This window comes from Erythrolamprus reginae, chromosome 10, assembly GCF_031021105.1.
Source record: "Erythrolamprus reginae isolate rEryReg1 chromosome 10, rEryReg1.hap1, whole genome shotgun sequence".
In the NCBI taxonomy this organism is placed as follows: domain Eukaryota; kingdom Metazoa; phylum Chordata; class Lepidosauria; order Squamata; family Dipsadidae; genus Erythrolamprus; species Erythrolamprus reginae.
The window spans coordinates 36,215,139-36,235,935 of NC_091959.1; the positions used below are offsets into that span (position 1 = coordinate 36,215,139).

At 45.7% G+C, this 20,797-nt stretch overlaps 2 protein-coding genes across 8 annotated transcripts in view; one reads left to right on the plus strand and one right to left on the minus strand.

Annotated features, from left to right (window-relative positions):
- On the minus strand, positions 1-20,549 carry KLHL22 (kelch like family member 22). 2 transcript variants are annotated; one of them, XM_070762517.1, is made up of 7 exons: positions 20,399-20,549; positions 18,217-18,580; positions 15,149-15,314; positions 10,946-11,664; positions 7,998-8,190; positions 2,857-3,090; positions 1-1,322 (listed from the first exon to the last, which is right to left on the minus strand). In XM_070762517.1, exons 2-7 carry the CDS (start codon positions 18,441-18,443, stop codon positions 945-947), a joined length of 1,917 nt encoding a protein of 638 aa, XP_070618618.1. In that variant the 5' UTR covers positions 18,444-18,580; positions 20,399-20,549; the 3' UTR covers positions 1-944. The 2 variants fall into 2 exon arrangements, with proteins under 2 accessions (XP_070618618.1, XP_070618619.1); XM_070762518.1 differs by having other exon boundaries at positions 20,032-20,445.
- The window catches only part of MED15 (mediator complex subunit 15), a 31,246-nt gene continuing 30,923 nt past the window's right edge, over positions 20,475-20,797 (plus strand). Inside the window, exon 1 of one of the 6 annotated variants that reach the window (XM_070762511.1) lies at positions 20,475-20,657. In XM_070762511.1, coding sequence (XP_070618612.1) covers positions 20,602-20,657 — 56 coding nt within the window. In that variant the 5' untranslated portion in view covers positions 20,475-20,601. The remainder of the gene's footprint in view (positions 20,658-20,797) is intronic. The other 5 variants (XM_070762513.1, XM_070762514.1, XM_070762512.1 and 2 more) reach the window with 5 other exon arrangements.

Sequence of the window (20,797 nt, forward strand, 5' to 3'; positions counted from 1 at the left end):
TTTGTAATAATCAACCAGTAACTGTTTATTAAGAGGAGCTTTAAAGTTTCCCCAGAAAGGAAGGAAGGTGGCACGAGAGGGAACTGCTCGTTCCTGGAACCCCTCGAGCAGATTCTGATGGAGAAACGATGGAAAACAAGGGAAAATTCTTTACAAAGAGGCGGTTTTCACAGAGAGGCAAAGGAAACGGTTGAGAAGGCTAGACCGGAAGCGCCATCCTCCTGATGAGATTGTAAAGGGCATTTCTCTTCCAAGGTGCCAGAATCGACTTTTCAGGATCCTGGCAGCTTCCTCCTCTAGTTAGTCCGGAGGAAAGACTGCTTTGGTACACTGGAAACCCGATGCAACGATTTTTAAGCAAATAAAATAAATATGGGGAAAAAAATACAGGCTTGCGTTTTTCTTCCCATCTGTATGAAATGCAGTGACTATCACGAGTGGTTCAGAGATAATGAAGAGGTGGAGGAGTCATGGTTGTGTGCAACGAAGCCAAAATATTATGCCAAACAAACTTTAACACAGATTCTGTGATGAATTAAGCAGCAAAGAACCTAGTTAATTCGATGCATCTGTTTTACTGTTAAACTTCGGAGGTTTGTTCTCGTCAGCAAATAATTTGAAGACTATCTTTTCTGGAGGTTTTCCACTGGCCAAAGACTGAGCTATACTTCTATGTAGATATTCTCAGTCGTCCAGGTCATGGTTGTCTCAAAAGTGCTTTTGCGAAAGGCAACTGGACAATGCTTTTCCCTTAAGGAAGTTGATGTTTTGTTTCTCATCAAAGAACCTTCAACATCGTAATGAAACGTCGCTTAAAATGCTCCTTGTGATGGCTTTCACTCTCCTCAATTACTACTCAATGGCATCAGGCTTCCTCCAGGTTGGTGGAGCCCTGATGGTAGCCCAAATAAGAAAAAACAACATCCCCCTCCCCCCAAAAAAATCTAATTGTCATTCATGCTCTCAAATTCCTCCCAGTCTAATATTCTCAGGACCTCGGCAGACACACCTGAGTAATCCTGGAGTCTCTTGCGTGGTCCGTCAGGTACACCCATCTCGCCCTCTGTGAGAATCGCCCTTGGCAAAGTGAGGATGCAGGCCGCCATCCCGGAAATGTCCTCTTCCAACTGGGGGCCCTCTTCCCAGCAGTCTCGCTCAGCGTCGTAGATGTGGACATAATCCATGCAGATCCCACGGTTGTGAGACCTCCCTCCCAAGACGTAGATGCTGTGGCCTAGGACAGCAATGCCAGGTTCGCCGTGCCCGGCATGAAGAGGACGGACAGTGGTCCACTGAGAACTGCTGGGGGTGTAACAGGCAACCTGGCAGGAAACATGGAAAGAGTGACCATTATTTTAAGGAGAGCATTTGGGAATAGCTCTCTTGGAGGTCAGGGTTACTGGAAACCCCCCACAAAGTTCAGGTCCCACAGAGTTGGCCTTCTCTGGGTCCCGCCGACTAAACAATGTCGTCTGGCGGGACCTAAGGGAAGAGCCTTCTCTGTGGCGGCCCCAGCCCTCTCTGCAGCCCCGGCCCTCTGGAATCAACTCCCCCGAGATTCAAATTGCCCCCACCCTCCTTGCCTTCCATAAGATGTTGAAGACCTATCTACACCAACAAGCATGGGGGGATTAATTTCTCCCCTTACCTTTCCTGACTCAACATATGAGATTGGTGTGATTGTTTTAGAATTGCTAGTTTTTTATAATAATGTGGTTTTTAATATAGTCTATATTGGATTTGTATTCTATTGTATTCTATTCTCTTGTATTGTATTCTCAGGTCTGGTGCAGGAGGTTTTGATGCCAGATGACCAATTCCCATACACTGGGCTTGGTTGGGAAAGCTACAGAATGCTTGGCCTCTGCGGTGACTGCAGGCTTGTCCCAAATGTTTGACCCAGCATATGTGAATGATGATCGTGTTTGCTCTGGAGCATTTGGAGGAGGGAGGAGTGTCTTCTGCCTGACTGCCTAACTCCCAATTTGTGAGCCTGTGTGTGTGTTTCCCCATCCTTTTCTCTCTTCATATTTCTTCCCTGGCTGATCTTCCAGAATTTCTTAAAGGGTATTTGGGGAATGACTGGGTGCCATGGGGACTGGATTATAATTTATTGGGATTATTATTTGGTTAACAGTTTTAAGTAACGTATGCAAGTGTTTTGGCATAGACAGGGTGCGTTCCAAAAGTAATGCAAATTTTTTAAAAAAAGTAATTTATTGAACAGATTTGCACAAACATTTAAAATTCTTCAATGTACTGTCCTTGGGCCTCTACACATTTTTTTCCAGCAACTCTGCCACAACCAGTACGCGCCCTGGAAGGCCCCGAGTCTTCGGAGAGGGGCGGCATACAAATCGAATAAATAAATAAATAAATCTTCGGGGACCTCTCGCAAGTTCTTTGTCACGGCTGATTGGATCTCTTCTATGGATGAAAAACGCGCCTTGCCACAACACGCTACAAGTCCACGAGTTCCTGGCCAAACACCAGGTGCCAATGCTGCCCCACACCCCCTAAAGTCCTGAAATCGCCCCAGCAGACTTCTTTTTGTTCCCAGCCCTGAAAGGAACCCGTTTTTCATCCATACAAGAGATCCAATCAGCTGTGACAAAGACCTTGCGAGAGGTCATGGCAGAGTCACTGGAAAAAAAGTGTAGAGGCCCAAGGACAGTACTTTGAAGAATGCTAAGTGTTTGTGCAAATCTGTTCAATAAATTCCTTTAAAAAATAATTGCATTACTTTTGGAACGCACCCTGCATTGTTTCTACTTTCTGTCGTTAAGATGCCCAAGTCTTCTAAATATCAGCAGCACGCAATAAAGACGCCATCAGCCAGGCCCAAGGCTGCCCCACCTCGTGAACATCTCTCCTGTAGCCGGAGTCGTTGTTGCTGCCCCCAATCACATAGAGCCTCCCCAGCACCGCCGCCATCCCGTGCCAGGCTCTCCGGATGGGACTGTCACTCAAGGCCTCCCAGCGGTTGGTGGCCGGATCGTAGCACTGCAGCTCTTTCAGGTACTCTTCCCCTCGCCTCCCGCAAGTGATGTAGATCTTGCCGTCCAGCTCTGCTCCTGCGTGGGCATAGACCTGTATCAATGGGACAGAAAGCCAGAAGTCGCAGAGGGGGAGGCTGCACTCTCCGCCCTTCTTCTCTCCCCCGCCGGGACCCTGCAAGCCTCCACGTTTTTCAGCAGAAATGCCCTCAATGGGACCGTCAGGCCAAAACCCTCGTTTTGAGTTGGAGACTTTGGCCTGACACAAGCAGAAGAGTACTTTGGGAATTGGGGAGGGCTGGTTATTTTATTATTATTATTTATTAGATTTGTATGCCGCTCCTCTCCGAAGACTCGGAGCGGCTCACAACAACAAAACAGTACAAATCCAATGATTAAAAAACAATGGGAGACAGTATGGAAAAAAACCTATAAAATAACCAAATCTGTAGAATACAAAGAAAATATTATAAAAATGTTTTATAGGTGGCATATATCACCATCAAGACTAGCCCAAATTTATCCCAAATTAAAGCCAAATTGTTGGAGATGTACAAATACAAATGGAACATTCTTCCACATGTGGTGGACCTGTCCAAAAATCAAAACAATATGGATTAAAATTAGAAATTGGATATATGAAATTACTAAAATTAAATTACAATTTAAACCAGAGATTTTTCTACTAGGTATAATAGATTTAAAAGTTAAGAAAAAAGAATACCATCTATTACAATACATAATAATGGCAAGCAGGATTACTATAGCACAAAACTGGAAGAAAGAAGAACCAACAGAGAGAGATTTGATCAAAAAACTCCTAGACTGTGCTGAATACGATATATTAACACAAAAATTAAAAAATGATAAAAACTCACAAGATACAGACACATGGAAAAACTGTTATACAGTAATTGGGTCAATGATCGGGGGGATAAAAATAAATAAATAAATAAGAATGAAAATACAATAACAACCCAAATATAGATAAATATCACTTTATTTATTTGTTGACAATTCCTTTTAACTGAAATATTACTGTTATTTTGATATAAGAATAGAGATATATATATTGTACATATAACATCTCTATTCTTATATCAAAATATATATATATATATATATATATATATAAAAATGGCCCTGGGTTGGGCCGAGAGGCAAATAAGGAGCTTGTGATGTTCCTTCAATACACCAGGGTGATTCGACACAAAAATATGTAACCCTTCCCTGGTGCAAAGCTGAAGGGATTGGATACTGCAGCCTAGAGGATAATTCTCTGCCTTACAAGGGAAAGGTTGCAGGTTCAAGTCCCAGTGGGTATGGCTAGCTGATGAGGCCAAAATAAGGCCGAAATAGATCTATCCTAGTCTCCCTTAATTTTCATATTCAGCAAAAATACATGTGACACATATAGATAGAATTGTCGGCTATCAATAAAATTAACTGCCTTGGAAATGGCCCTGGGTTGGGCCGAGAGGCAAATAAGGAGCTTGTGATGTTCCTTCAATACAACAGGGTGATTCGACACAAAAATATGTAACCCTTCCCTGGTGCAAAGCTGAAGGGATTGGATACTGTAGCCTAGAGGATAATTCTCTGCCTTACAAGGGAAAGGTTGCAGGTTCAAGTCCCAGTGGGTATATATATATATATATATGACTTCGCTGATATGAACTTCCGTAAAAATATAACAAGAGCTGCTGCAACGAGGCAGCAGGGGTAGGGATGGGATGGGATTATTTGTTGTATTGTCCTTTAACAGAAAAATTACAACTGTACTCACAATCTATGAACTCAATAATCTATTAATGTGTGTCTTTTATTTATGTATATAATTCAATAAATTCTATTTTTTAAAAAAAAATAAAAAACAATTTAAAACCCTTAATATAAAAACAGTCATACATCTCAGACAAACGGAAACGGCCCAGGGGAGTCAATTTCCCCATGCCTGATGGCAGAGGTGGGTTTTAAGGAGTTTGCGAAAGACAAGGAGGGTGGGGGAAATCCTGATCTCTGGGGGGAGTTGATTCCAGAAGGTTGGGGCCGCCACAGAGAAGGCTCTTCCCCTGGGTCCCGCCAGACGACATTGTTTCGTCGACGGGACCTGGAGAAAGCCGACTGTGTGGGACCTAACCGGTCGCTAGGATTCGTGTGGCAGAAGGCGATCCTGGAGATATTCTAGTCCTATGCCATGAAGGGCTTTATAGGTCATAACCAACATTTTGAATTGTGACCGGAAACTGATCGGCAACCAATGCAGACTGCGGAGTGTTGGTGTGACATGGGCATACCTGGGGAAGCCCATGATTGCTCTCGCAGCTGCATTCTGCACGATCTGATATGGTTGCAAGAGAGGAATAATACTAGCCACAACAAATTTCTTCAGGAAGATTCAAGGTCATCCTTTGTTCAGCACCAGCCAGAAGGGCAGGGGAGAATCGTGGACACTGAGAGAACTGGTCCACGCGATGAACTTGTGGATGTGGGGACGAGGGATGAACCTTAATCTGGTTGGGGAACTGTAGGAAAATTTACTATCGGGTTGGCTGCAGTTCATAATTAACGTGGTTAATAAACTGAAATTTGGAAGAAGGCCAAGGTTTAGACTCTGATTTATTTCTTGGATGTTCATTGGAATGCTGACAGGACCTTTAGATACTATTTATTTATTTATTTTATTTATTTATTTATTTATTGGATTTGTATGCCGCCCCTCTCCGTAGACTCGGGGCGGCTAACAACAGTAATAAAAAACAGCATGTAAATCCAATACTAAAACAACTAAAAAACCCTTATTGTAAAACCAAACATACATACAAACAAACAAACATATCATGCATAAATTGTAAAGGCCTGGGTGGGGGGGAAATATCTCAGTTCCCCCATGCCTGATGGCAGAGGTGGGTTTTAAGGAGCTTATGAAAGGCAAGGAGGGTGGGGGCAATTCTAATCTCCGGGGGGAGTTTGTTCCAGAGGGCCGGGGCCGCCACAGAGAAGGCTCTTCCCCTGGGCCCCGCCAAACGACATTGTTTTGTTGATGGGACCCGGAGAAGGCCCACTCTGTGGGACCTAACCGGTCGCTGGGATTCGTGCGGCAGAAGGCGGTCTAGTAGATACCCTGGTCCGGTGCCATGAAGGGCTTTATAGGTGATGACCAACACTTTGAATTGTGACCGGAAACTGATCGGCAACCAATGCAGACTGCGGAGTGTTGGTGTTACATGGGCATTTTTGAGAAAGCCCATGATTGCTCTCGCAGCTGCATTCTGCACGATCTGAAGTTTCCAAGCACTTTTCAAAGGTAGCCCCATGTAGAGAGCATTATATTATATTATATTATATTGTTATGTTATGTTATATTATATCCTTCTTGAGATGCGGTGACCAGAACTGTACACAGTTCTCCAAGTGTGGTCTCACCATCAATTTGTACAGAGGCAACAAAACACTTACCGACTTATTTTCGATTCCCTTCCTAATCAAGCCAAGCATGGAATTAAGTTCTTAAGTAAAGGTACCACTGTATTTTATATACTTGAACGAATCTGTTTGTGACTGGATCACTGCTCATCATTTACTGGATATCTACTGCAATCCCACATTCCTAAACGCAGGTCCCTGATATAACTCAAGGGTGACCCTGATCACTTTCACTTAATACTGCTCATAGAAGCAAGCAGGGCCCCTGTGAAACCAGCCTGATGGCAATAGACAGAGAGAAGAGGAGCACATTGTCATTGTGAGAGGAGTGGCTGCCACCTAAGCCTGGCTTATCCACAAAGAGGCTCACTTCCTGGCCACTTCACAGGAAATTTATCAAGAAGAAACCGAGTACTGCATTTTTTCAGAGTATAAGACACACCTTCCTCCCCGCCCCCCCAAGAGAGTGGAAATATTGGTGCATGCTATACAATGAATACAGCCATTTTTGCTGTCCCAAAGCCGCCGCCGTGCCTTTGATTCCCATTTGCAACCTTTTTGCTGGAGCCCAGCAGACAAAGTCAACATGGAAGCTGGCTGGCGGTTGCCCATTGCGTCTAGGTGGCCTTCTCGCTTACCGGCCCAGGTTGACTTGTTTGTCATCTGCTTACTGGAAGAGCCAGACATCACTAAATATTAGATTTGTCATATGCTGTTTTATTATTGTTGTTAGCCACCCCAAGTCTACAGAGAGGGGTGGCATACAAATCTAATAAATAATAATAATAATAATAATAATAATAATAATAATAATAATAATAATAATTTATATTGTTGTAAGCCACCTTAAGTCCTTCGGGATTGGGTGGCAGAGAAGTCAAAGTAAATGAATGAATGAATGAATGAATGAATCAATCAATCAATCAATCAATAGACACATGAATCCCAGTGACCAGTTCGGTCCCACAGTCGGCCTTCCCATCAAATAGACAATGTTGTTTAGTGGGGCCTAGGGGAAGAGCCTTCTCTGTGGGGGCCCCGGCCCTCTGGAATCAGTTGCCCCTGGAGATTCTTACTGCCCCCACCCTCCTTGGCCTTTCATAAGAGTCTGAAGACTCATTTATGTTGTCAGGCTTGGGCTGGTTAGATCTTAGTCCCTGGCCAACGACTGTTTATATGATCGTTGTACGAATGGGTATGATTGATTTTAATATTTGGGATTTTAGATAGCTATTTAATTTTTAATTTAATTGGGTTAATGTTATTTTTATGTGTTGTAAGCCTCCCTGAGTCTTTGGAGAGGGGCGGCATAGAAATCCAATTAATAAATAATAAACAAATCACACATTACAATCGAGGGAAATGAGATAAGATTGTAAGTTGAGGACTTAACAGTTCACTTGAACGATGATTGTTCAAGCCACTCCCACCCGGTCACATGCCCAGCAAGCCACTCCCACCCGGTCACGTGACCATTAAGCCACACCCACAAATTAATCCACACCCACAGTGTGGCAGTAAACATTTTGGCTGCCTATTACTGCTGCCACCCCTCGTCTGCCGCTTCCTCCTTACCTCCCTCTGGAGAGGCGCCACGTACTCCCAGCTGTTGGTCTCTGGATCATATTTTTCCACCTCCCGAAGGTCCTGCCGGTAGTTGCGTCCAGCCACCGCATAGATCGCTCCGCCCACCACGCAGACACAGAGATCTGCGTGCTCTTGCTGTAAGGGCTGGATCTGGAGCCACTTGTTGTGTCGTGGGTCATACCTGGCAGAGAAACAGGGCGGGCAGCCCTCCAAGCGGTTACAGGAGTGGGGTCTCGAGCACATCTCTGCGCTCCCCCCGCCCACCCATTTCCCACTAGGAGACTTATGGGGGCCACCAGCGTTTCTTGGACTCTGCCTGTGCAAATCGCACACTGTCTGTGTGTACTGCTGCCACGCTAGTCTGAATAGACACCATCACTGGCTCCTTCCGAATCGTTTCTCTTCTACGGCCGCTGCCTTATTTTTTCTTCTGTTCACACAGCACAGTATTAACACCAGTTGTGATTTCCTTCTTTCCATTCCCAAAATGGATCTGCTCCTCTTTCCCACCCGAGAAGAAGATCTGTTGAAGAAGCCCGATCAAGGACCTGAGCCGTGCCTTCAGGGGTGGGATCGCTGGGAAGGACCCCACAAGCACTGGGAATATCCTTTTTTTATAACAATGTATTTTAAATTCGTTTTTTATAACAATGTATTTTAAATTCGTTTTTTATAACAATGTATTTTAAATTCGTTTTTTATAACAATGTATTTTAAATTCGTTTTTTATTTTTTTTAACATTAGATTTGTATTTATATTTATTTTATTTTATTTATTTGTCAAACTAGTATAGTATTATAGTACATATTAACATAACATAACATAAGTAGAACGTAGTAATAGAAAGGATAATAAGACAGTAGGACAGGGATATTAGGCACAAAAGTGCACTTATGACATGCCCCTTACAGACCTCCTAGAAAAGGGGAGAGGTCAATTGTAGATAATGTAAGGTTGAAGTTTTGGGATTGGAGGAAGCAACAACAGAGTCAGGTAATGAGTTCCAGGCGGTGACCACACTATTGCTGAAATCGTATTTTCTGCAGTCAAGTTTGGAGCGATTTACATTCTGTTTGTATCTATTACGTGCTCTTGTGTTGTTGTTGTTAAAGGTGAAGTAGTCACTGACAGGGAGTACATTATGATGTATGATTATATGAACAATAGTTAAATCAGTTCGGAGACGACATAGTTGTAAATTTTCTAGATTTAGTATTTGTATTTTAGTATTTGCTGTTTTTTTTTATTATTATTATTATTATTATTATTATTATTATTATTATTATTATTATTATTATTATTATTATTATTATTATTAATTAGATTTGTATGCCGCCCCTCTCCAGAGCCTCGGAGCGGCTCACAACAAAAAACACAGTACAAATCCAATAGTTAAAAAGCAATTTAAAACCCTTAATAGAAAAACAGTCATACCGTGTTTCCCTGAAAGTAAGACAGTGTCTTACTTTCTTTTTACCCCCAAAAGCCCCACTACGTCTTACTTTCGGGGTATGTCTTACATTGGAAAAAAATTGAAAGGGTCCTTTCAGTGGCGCAGCAGCGAGGAGGCGAAGATTGGGGTTTCCCCTTTGCATGGGCAGCGGGGAAGACCCAGGGAAGGTTTCTTCGGCCGCCCAGCAGCTGATCTGCTCGGCAGCGCGGCAGCGCGGCAGCAGCCCTGGCGGCGGTTCCCTCGGCAGCGCGGTGGCAGGGAGAGGCTTGCGGCCGCCGAGCAGGTGGGAGAGCTCGGCGGCAAGGCACAAAGGATTTCCCTCGGTGCACGCGTGGAGCCGCAGACGCGTGTCGGGGAAGCGTGTGTCTGGAGGGGAGGAGCCGCTCTGCGCAGTTTGGCAGCCCCACCTGCCTGCCGGAAAGAAGGCGGGCGAAGGAGGGCGCAGCTCCAGCCGCTCGCCTCGGAGCCGGTCGGCCTCGCCGGCCGCTTGCAGCCGAGCCTCGGCAGGACTCGGTTGCTGGGACGAGCGCCTTCACTGCAAGCCGCCGCCCGCTCCGCTCACTTCGGACCAGCGCCGTCAAAGCGAAGGATCAATTTCCGCATGCCTGACGGCAGAGGTGGGTTTTAAGGAGTTTGCGAAAGGCAAGGAGGATGGGGGCAATCCTAATCTCCGGGGGGAGTTGATTCAAGAGGGACGGGGCCGCCAGAGAGAAGGCTCTTCCCCTGGGTCCCGACATTGTCTATTTGAGGGGACCCGGAGAAGGCCCACTCTGTGGGACCTAACCGGTCGCTGGGATTCGTGCAGCAGAAGGTAGTCTCGGAGATATTCTGGTCCGATGCCATGTAGGGCTTTATAGGTCATAACCAACACTTTGAATTGTGACCGGAAACTGATTGGCAACCAATGCAGGCTGTGTAGCGTTGGAGTAACATGGGCAGATCGAGGGAAGCCCATGATTGCTCTCACAGCCGCGTTCTGCACGATCTGTAGTTTCCAAACACTTTTCAAAGGTAGCCCCATGTAGAGAGCACTACAGTAATCGAACCTCGAGGTGATAAGGGCATGAGTGACTGTGAGTAGTGACTCCCGGTCCAGATAGGGCCATAACTGGTGCACCAGGCGAACCTGGGCAAACGTCCCCCTCGCCACAGCTGAAAGATGGTGTTCTAATGTCAGCTGTGGATCGAGGAGGACGCCCAAGTTGCGGACCCTCTCCGAGGGGGTCAATAGTTCCTCCCCCAGGGTAATGTATGGACAGATGGAATTGTCCTTGGGAAGCAAAACCCACAGTCACTCTGTCTTGTTGGGGTTGAGTTTGAGCCTGTTGACACCCATCCATAATAATAATAACAATAATAACAATAATAACAAATTAAAAAACAATAACAATAACAACAAACAACAACAACAATAATTAATCATCATCATCATCATCATCATCATCATCATCATCTATTTGTTGCTGAAAGGGATTCCCTTACCTCCAACATCTGGATTCTGCTCGAAAACCCCGAACGTTGTTATCTCCGCCAATCAGATACACAAAATTGTGGAGCACAGCTATTCCCTGGTTGGACATCCTTGGAGACAAGGCTGTTGTGAAATGCCTCCATTCTCCCAAAAGTGGGTTCAAGAACCGGGCTTGGTTGCTGAGGGCCGTAGACGGGGTGGAATGCATCCCCCCAAAGCCCACCACACAATGGAATTCGGACCTCAGTTGCGTATGCGTGTTCTGAAGCACTGGCTGGAGGCACTCGTTCTTATGGTACATTAGGGCGTTCGCTACCGTCTCCTTTAGTGGACAGGAGCTTAACTTGTTGTGAAGCCTCTGCAGAATCTGGAACTCCATCAGAGGAAAACGGACCACCTCCAGCAGCTTAGGAGGCTCCATCAGTGAGACCTGATCTGTCTCCAGTTGTTCTGGCGTGTAATGGTAGAGGAGGGCCCCTTCGTAGACCTCGTTCTCAGAGTCCACCTCCAAGAGGTTGCTGTTGAGGAGGGCGAAGACCTTCTCCAGGGGGAGTTGGCGGTACGTCTCTGTCTTTGAGAGGGTAACGAAGTTTTTCAGAAAGTAGGAATCCAGCTTCTCTGTCAGATAACACAAATCAAAGAGGTCAGCCAGTCTGTACATGTCCACAAAGTTCTCATCATCCACCCAAAGCATGAGGAAATCACAACAGAACTTGATGATTTCAGAGATCTACAAAGGAAAAAGGTACAACAGTGATATGAGAAAGAGCCATTCGGGGCCTTCAGAATAATATACCTGATCTTTATAATTGCACATTTCTAATAATAATAATAATAATAATAATAATAATAATAATAATAATAATAATAATAATAATATAAAAACAACAACCAACCAACTATTACTGTATTATTATTATGTCAATACAACACAGCAAACGAGATCACTATGCTGGATTTTGCGGAGAGGGGCGGCATACAAATCCAATAAATATATAATATATAATTAATTTTAAAATTCAGCAAAAAAACATGTGAGACATATAGATAGAATTGTTGGCTATCAATAAAATTAACTGCCTTGGAAATGGCCCAGGGTTGGGCTGAGAGGCAAATAAGGAGCTTGTGATGTTCCTTCAATACACCAGGATGATTTGACACAAAAATATGTAACCCTTCCCTGGTGCAGAGCTGAAGGGATTGGATACTGTAGCCTAGAGGATAATTCTCTGTCTTACAAGGCAAAGGTTGCAGGTTCAAGTCCTAGCTGATGAGGCCAAAATAAGGCAGAAATAGATCTATCCTAGTGTCCCTTAATTTTCAAATTCAGCAAAAAAACATGTGACAAATATATATATATATATATATACAGTGTATATATATATATATATATATATATATATATATATATATATATATATATATATATATATATATATATATAAAAATATATTTTGCATTTCATCACCAGTCGGGTGTTTCCCAAGCACCTAGGACTGCGTGATATAGCGGCGAATTATATTTGCCGAATTATTATTATTATTATTATTATTATATTATATTATTACATTTGTATCCCACCCCTCTTCGAAGACTGGGGGCGGCTCACAACAAGTACAAATCCAATATTTAAAAACAATTTAAAAAACCCTTATAATAAAATAATCACACAACCCAATCAAACCATACATAAACCAAAATAGTTAGGGGGTATGTCAATTTCCCCATGCCTGGCGGCAAAGGTGAGATTTCAACAACCTGTGAAAGGCGAGAAGGGTGGGGGCAGTTCTGATCTCCGGGGGGAGTTGGTTCCAGAGGGCCGGGGCCACCACAGAGAAGGCTCCTCCCCTGGGCCAATTCATAGATTGGATCAAAATAAACTTCATCTGTGAGTCTCACTATTGCAAAAATCATGTTTGATGGGTTGAGATCAGAGTAATGACAAAACTTTATTAGCTATGGAACATTCATGCAAGAAAAGGACAATTAATCCTTTCCCCAAAATGTGGGTATTTCAAGCATCGGGGCCATGCAAGGGGGGGGGGGGGACAGGAGAAGACAGCATCTTGGATCCAATCCTAGAGCAGGTTTCCATGGGGCCAATTCTCTGACGTCTATATTAACCCTAAACACATTGCAAGTAGCTTAGGTAATAAACATGCCAAATACCTAACACTAAATTTATGAGAAAACAAATGCAAATGTAACCCAGATTCTGAATAATGCTGGGAAGTCAACTAGTGTAGTCTGAAATTGGGTAAATAAGTTATTTATTTATTAATTAGATTGCAATTACCTTGGAGGGCATTTCTTGCTTTTGAAACTAACACTTTTGTGTTATCAGTTGCCAGACAACTCTGAGTCGGTAACAGGGATTAAGTTTATCCAGTGTAAAGAAAATGTTAATACAGTGATACCTCGTCTTACAAACCCTTCATCATACAAACTTTTCGAGATACAAATCCGGGGTTTAAGATTTTTTTGCCTCTTCTTCCAAACTATTTTCACCTTACAAACCCAAGCCGCCACCACTGGTATGCCCTGCCTCCAGACTTCTGTTGCCAGCAAAGTGCCCATTTTTGCGCTGCTGGGATTCCCCTGAGGCTCCCCTCCGTGGGAAACCCCACCTCCGGACTTCTGTGTTTTTGCAATGCTGCAGGGGAATCCCAGCAGCGCAAAAACGGGTGCTTCGCTGGCAACGGAATTCCGGAGGCGGGGTTTCCCATGGAGGGGAGCCTCAGGAGAATCCCAGCAGCACAAAAACGGGCACTTCGGCTGGCAAAAGGGGTGAGTTTTGGGCTTGCACGCATTAATTGCTTTTTCATTGATTCCTATGGGAAACATTGTTTCGTCTTACAAACTTTTCACCGTCCCAGAACCAATTAAGTTCGTAAGACGAGGTATCACTGTACAATATAATAAAGGAAAAGAAGCCAGCAAGCTTTACCTAGCAGGCTCATCTCCCTTCCTGGCTGTGCTCTTGGCCCAGCTTCCTCAATGGCTGAGGAGGGTCTGAGCAGCCCTGAGACCCCCAGCTGGCTTTGCCCAGCAGGCTCATCTCCCTTCCTGGCTCACCTTTGCCGCCAGGCATGGGGAAATTGACACCTCCCCTAACTACTGCTTTACGTATGATTTGATTGGGTTGTGTGATTACTTTATTAATAAGGGTTTTTAAATTGTGTTTTTAAATATTGGATTTGTACAGTTTCTTATAGTTGTGAGCCGGTCCGAGTTTTCGGAGAGGGGCGGCATACAAATCTAATAAATAATAATAATAATAATAATAATAATAATAATAATAATAATCCAATTATTATTATTATAGGCCAGATTCCTTCCTCTCTCTCCAGTGGTGCTCCAGGGGCCATTTCCTAAAGTTCCCTTGAAAACCCGCAAACTCTATGAGACCCCTAAACAGAGAGAGGTCCAGAGGGGTCCCGTTCTCATTTCAGGGGGCGACTGAGTTCCAAAAAATTTAAAGCATTTTTTATCACACCATGAGCTCATACAGGGGATGGACAAAAAAATGGAAAAATTGGCATCATGATGTTTGGACATGTTCAAATCAATCAAAATTTGACATATTTTAATGTTTTTTTTAAAAAAAAATCTGTTATTTGATTTTTTTAAAACTACCTTTTTTTTTTACAGAAATTTAAGGAAATTGGTTATAACCTTCTAGAAATGGCAGACCTCTCAGACTTTCAAAGAGGCCAAATTGTTGGTGCTCGAATGGCAGGCGCTAGTGTAACAGAAAGTGCCCGAATGTTTGTTGTTTCAAGAGGTCATGTCTCAAAAGTAATGACTGCTTTTGAAAGGGAAGGGAAAATGTCCTCAGCCAAGCACAGGTCTGGTCGAAAGTCGAAGTTGTTTGAGAGAGACCGTCGGGCTCTAAAGCGAATTGTTAGAGCAGATCGCAACACCGCAGCTCCTAAAATCACTGCAGAGTTCAAGAGACACGTACAGAACCCAGTTTCCACAAAAACTGTTCAAAGGGAGCTTCACAAATCTGGATTCCACAGAAGAGCTGCAAGGGGTTTCCATTTTTTTGTCCACCCCCCTGTACGTCTCAACTATCTATGGCTCACTGTGCTGTTCTTTGAGAAGTGTGCTGCATTGCAGGCCAACGAAACTACCTGATCTCTCTTAATAAATGCAGAAGCTGCCCGTATTCCCCAACACATCTCACATATTTCAGAGCTTCCAAAGCTCACCTGTAGCTGACAGGAAGCAGCTAGGATTTCCTGCACGTTGTTTAGGCCAAGTTCCAGGTCTGAAGTATATATGAAGTTCAGGATTGTACACATGGCATTATAAGATATGTCCTGAATATGAATTTCTTCTTGTTCCATTTCTCTCAGTCCCCCAGCAAACATTCCCCTAAAAAAGGAAATAATAATAATAATAATAATAATAATAATAATAATAATAATAATTTATTAGATTTGGATGCCGCTCCTCTCCAAAGACTCGGAGCGGCTCACAATAGTGGACAATGTAAACAAATCAAATACTTAAAAAGATATCTAAAAACCCATATCATTAAAATAACCATACAACTCAATCATACCACACATAAATCATATTAGCAGGGGATACCTCAACTACCCCATGCCTGGCAACATAGGTGGGTTTTCAGCAACTTACGAAAGGCAAGGAGGGTGGGGGCGGGTCTAATCTCCGGGGGGGGAGGGAGTTGATTCCAGAGGGCCGGGGCCGCCACAGAGAAGGCTTTTCCCCTTGGGCCCGCCAGACGACATTGTTTAGTTGACAGGACACAGAGTTTACGGAAGGCCAACTCTGTGGGACCTAATTGGATGCTGGGATTCATGTGGCAGAAGACGGTCCTGAAGGTATTCTGGACCGATGCCATGTAGGGCTTTATAGGTCATTACCAACACTTTGAATTGTGACCGGAAACTAATCGGCAACCAGTGCAGGCCGCAGAGTGTTGGTGTGACATGGGCATATTTAGGAAAGCCCATGATTGCTCTCGCAGCCGCATTCTGCACAATCTGAAGTTTCCAAACACTTTTCAGAGGTAGCCCCATGTAGAGAGCGTTGCAGTAGTCGAACCTCGAGGTGATGAGGGAAAGATCTTCTTTCAGTTACTTCTCCCAGTGAAAAGTATAATGAGCATCCACCATGCGGATTTTAAACCCCTCCTTGTGTTGCCCTATTTCCTACAGAGCTGGCAAGGAGGAACCAACTCTGGTCTGCTCAGCCGTGCAGGGGACGATATGTCCGGCTGGTTTCCACAACACCACCTCCTCTGCACACAACCAGCTTGCCACATCTGGGACCTTCTCTCCGAGCCGTCTTCTTTGCTAAGGGAGAGCAGAGCACCCGAGCGAGATTGGGATGGCAGAGGCACAGCACAAAGGAACGGGATCTGTGGCCTTTGTACGTGACAAAGAGAACCTGAACCAGGAACTCCATTCAAAGCCAGGTGGCATTAACAGATGATGGAGGGGAGAGAAGAGCTAAAGACTAAGCCATGAGAGGAAAGGAGCCTATTTAGTCTACAGATTAAAAGGTAAAAGTTTCCCCTATCCAGTCATGTTCAACTCTGAAGGGGTGTGTGGAGAATGGTGCTCATCTCCACTTCTTGCCCGAGGGAGCCAGCCAGCCTTCTCCGGGTCCCGTCAACTAAACAATGCCACTTGGCGGGACCCAGGGGAAGAGCCTTCTCTGTGGCGGCCCTGGCCCTCTGGAACCAACTCCCCCCAGAGATTAGAATTGCCCTCACCCTCCTTGCCTTTCGTAAGCTACTTAAAACCCACCTCTGCTGCCAGGCGTGGGGGAACGGAGATACTCTTTCCCCCTAGGCCATTACAATTTTATGCATGGTATGTCTGTATGTATGTTTGTTTTTTATAATAATGGGTTTTTAATTGTTTTTAGTATTGGATTATTATATACTGTCTTGTTATTGCTGTTAGCCGCCCCGAGTCTCCAGAGAGGGGCAGCATACAAATCCAATAAATAATAATAATAATAATAATAATAATAATAATTTCCATGCTCATGTGACCAGCAAGGCACATGGGATGCTACTACTTTCCCAGTAAAACGATACCTATCTATCTACTTGCACTGGCATGCTTTTGAACTGCGAGATGGGCAGGAACTGTCTCGGGTCTCAAACTTGGGCTGCCAGCTTTTCAACTGACAAGCTCAGTATTTTGATCACTTAAGCCCCCAGGCTTCCCAAGGTAGAGATTAAAGGGAGGCACAATTGCAGCCTGCGCAATTGGAGTTGGGAAGGAACACATGCTCTGTTTGCTCCAGGGAATATATTACCACTAACTTCAGGAAAGTGGACAGCAATTTCAGATGCCCTTTGTGACAGTTTTTTATGTAAGAGAAAACACTGATTTAGTTACTTGAAGTTCTTTCCAGGTAAAGCTTCTAATTATGGGCTGAGCAGCTGCGTTAGCATCCTGCTCCCTTTGACTGATTCCATTGCAGAATTTTGTGACACAACCTTGCCAAAGCACTGGACCAAGCAATATCCGTGTTTTGCAAATACAGTGATACTTAATTAGTTCTGTGACCAGGTTCGTAAGTAGAAAAGTTCGTAAGACAAAGCGATTTCCCCCATAGGAATCAATGTAAAAGCAAATAATGTGTGCAATCCCATCCCAAAAGTCAACCCTTTTGCTTTGCGTCGCTGGGAATCCCCACCTCCGGACTTCCACTGCCAGCCGAAGTGCCTGTTCTTGTGTTGCTGGGATTTCCCTGAGCCTCCCCTCGCTGGGAATCCCCACCTCTGAACTTCCGTCTCCAGCCAAAGCACCCATTCTTGTGTTGCTGGGATTTCCCTGAGTCTCCCCTCGCTGGGATTCAAAGCAGCACTGGCAAAAATGAAGGGAATCCCAGAGAGGAGAGCCTCAGGGGAATAACAGCAACCCAAGAATGGGCGCTTAGGCTGGCAACAGAAGTCCGGAGGCGGGGCATCCCAGCGGCGGCGGCGGCGGCTTGGGTTTGTAAGGTGAAAATAGTTCGGAACAAGAGGCAAAAAAATATTAAACACCTGGTTCGTATCACGAAAGGTTCATATGAAGAGGCGTTCGTAAGACAAGGTATCACTGTACTCTTTAAACAGGCAGAAAAAGCATTACAGGTAAGAAGTAGGAAGACAAATGCTAAATTTAGTTTGATTAAATCCAATGATTAAATCAGATGCAGCTTTGCTTAACCACCAAGCATATAAAAGTCATAGTTTGCCATTGCTCATTTCCAGCAATTTCCAGATTTTAGTTTTGCTACAGGCACAGACCTGAAGTAATCACAGGATGCAGCCAAGAGGATGCGATGCGCATCAATGGTCTTCCCCTCGACATGCAGGACCACATCAAAGAGGATGCCGCGGTCCCGGAGAGCCCCCAGCCCACTCAGCAGGGTCTGGGAGTGCCCAGCGCTGTGGTAGGTCTTGCTGGAGCACTTCTTGGTGAAAGGCTGCAGGGGGATCTTGAGGGGCTCCCTCTCCTCCTGCTGACCCGCCATCCTGGGCAGAACCTCCTTGGGAATCAGAGGGCACAGCAACTGGGGTTCCCCGAGGAGCCACTGGTTTCTCTTAGGCTGATTTCCTCATTCAAAACCTTGGTTGCCCGTTGCCATGAACACAAATTGCAGGTTCTTATCTGCAAAGAAAGAGATAATAATAATAATAATAATAATAATAATAATAATAATTTATTACATTTGTATGCCGCCCCTCTCCGAAGACTCGGGGCGGCTCACAACAATAACCAAAACAATATAATAGCAATACAAATCTAATACAGTATTTAAAAAAGTATATATAAAACCCCAACAATTAAAACCATACAACACATGCATACCAAACATAAAATATAAAAGCCTGGGGGAGGTGTCTCAGTTCCCCCATGCCTGGCAATAAAGGTGGGTCTTGAGTAATTTACAAAAGACAAGGAGGGTGGGGGCCATTCTAATCTCCAGGGGGAGTTGATTCCAGAAGGCCGGGGCCACCACAGAGAAGGCTCTTCCCCTGGGGCCCGCAAAACGACAGTTTTGTCGACGGGACCCGGAGAAGGCTAACTCTGTGGGACCTAATCGGCTGCTGGGATTCGTGCCGTAGAAGGCGGTTCCGGAGGTATTCTGGTCCACTGCCATGTAGGGCTTTAAAGGTCATTACCAATGGAAGATGAATGGAATTCAACCATTTTGGCACAAAAAGGCAGCCCAACGCCACCCTCCAATGGACCAACCAATGGACTCTGTGGCTTTGGAAGGCGGGAGGGCCATCGCAGAGAAGATGGTTTGTCTACCACTTGTATAGTCTTTGGCTCCCTCCATCGTGCCTCAGTGTAGGCAGCCTATGCTTATCTTTAGCTGTTCTGGTGTTATTTCCCCCCTTCCGCTGACACAAGCCCTGTTGTACCACCAAGGACATCCCCACTGATGATGGAGTCCAGAGATGACATTAGGCTGCTTTCATCTTCAGTCAGTGGACTCTGCCACCTGCCTCCAGCCATTTTGGCCTGGTCAAAGGAGAAGGTGGAGACCTGGTCAGCATCCTGTAACAGCCTTCACCTCCCAACTCATTTTAGTCTCTCGTCTCTCCTTAATTTCTTTCAGCTGTGATATAATTAATAATAATAATAATAATTTATTAGATTTGTATGACGCCCCTCCCCAAGGACTCAGAGCGGCTGACAACAGCAGAAGCAATACAATAAAATGCAAATCCAATGATAAGAAACTAAATTAAAACCCATAATTACTAAAAAAACAGACAGGTCAGCACAATCACACCATTCACAAATGCTTGAATCAGAAGATAGGAAGCAGGGAGTTAATCCCCCCATGCTTGGCGGCACAAATGGGTCTTAAGCATCTTGCCGAAAGCAAGGAGAGGGTGGGGGCAATTCGGATCTCTGGGGGCAGCTGATTCCAGAGGGCCGGGGCCGCCACAGAGAAGGTTCTTCCCCTAGGCCCCGCCAGACGACATTGTTTAGTCCACGAGACCTGGAGAAGAGTCGACGCTTCGTTTTATTGCAGGCTGCCCAAAGTCCCTCTTGGAGGGAGATGAGCAATAAGGAAATGTAAGAAACAAACACGGTTTTATGACCTTCTGAGCAGCTCCTCCCGCCTTAGCCAAAAGCTTCGAGCGCCGTTTCTTCCCGGCTACTTCTGCCGGAAGACCATACAGGAACCTTTTCTGTGGCTGGACTTGGATTTTGCCCCCCAGCTCGAATGGGCGGGGAAGCCCCCCCCCGGATCTCAGTCCAAGGGGCGAGGGGGGTCTCTGCCCCCGAGGGGGTTATGGTAATGGGGGAGGGTGTCGCCCAACGGAGCCCCCCCCCCCCAAGACTCTGGGCCTCTCGGCGGGGCTTCCCAGGCACTTGGGACCTGCGCTCGGCGCTCCCTGCAAGGGGCTCCTCCCAGCCTCCCGCCGCCTCTCTCCTGCCACAGCCCATCGGCCCCACCGCCCCTACCTGGCCGCAGACCGATGGGGCTCTGCGAGCCCGCCCAGCGCCGCCCACACAGGCTCCGCCCGCCACTCGCCCAGTCGGCCCGGACGGAAGCAGGAGGCGCGACTGCGCAACTCCACTTCCCGGCGTGCCGCGCGACCCCCCGCCCACTTCCGGCGGCCCTGCGGAGACGCTCTGGCTCGGGCGCCCGTGGCGGCGGCGGCGGGATGGAGGAGAACGAGTGGCGCAGCCCCAACTTCCGGCAGAAGCTAGTCAGCCAGATGTGAGTGGCGGGGCCCGCGGGGGGGGGAGAGGGGTTGCTCGGAGGGGGGGGCGCGTGTCCCGAGCTCTGGGCCGAGGGGGGCGCGCAGGAGACGGCTGCCTGAGGCCGAAGTTGGCTAAGAGCCCCGCGGGTGGCCGGCC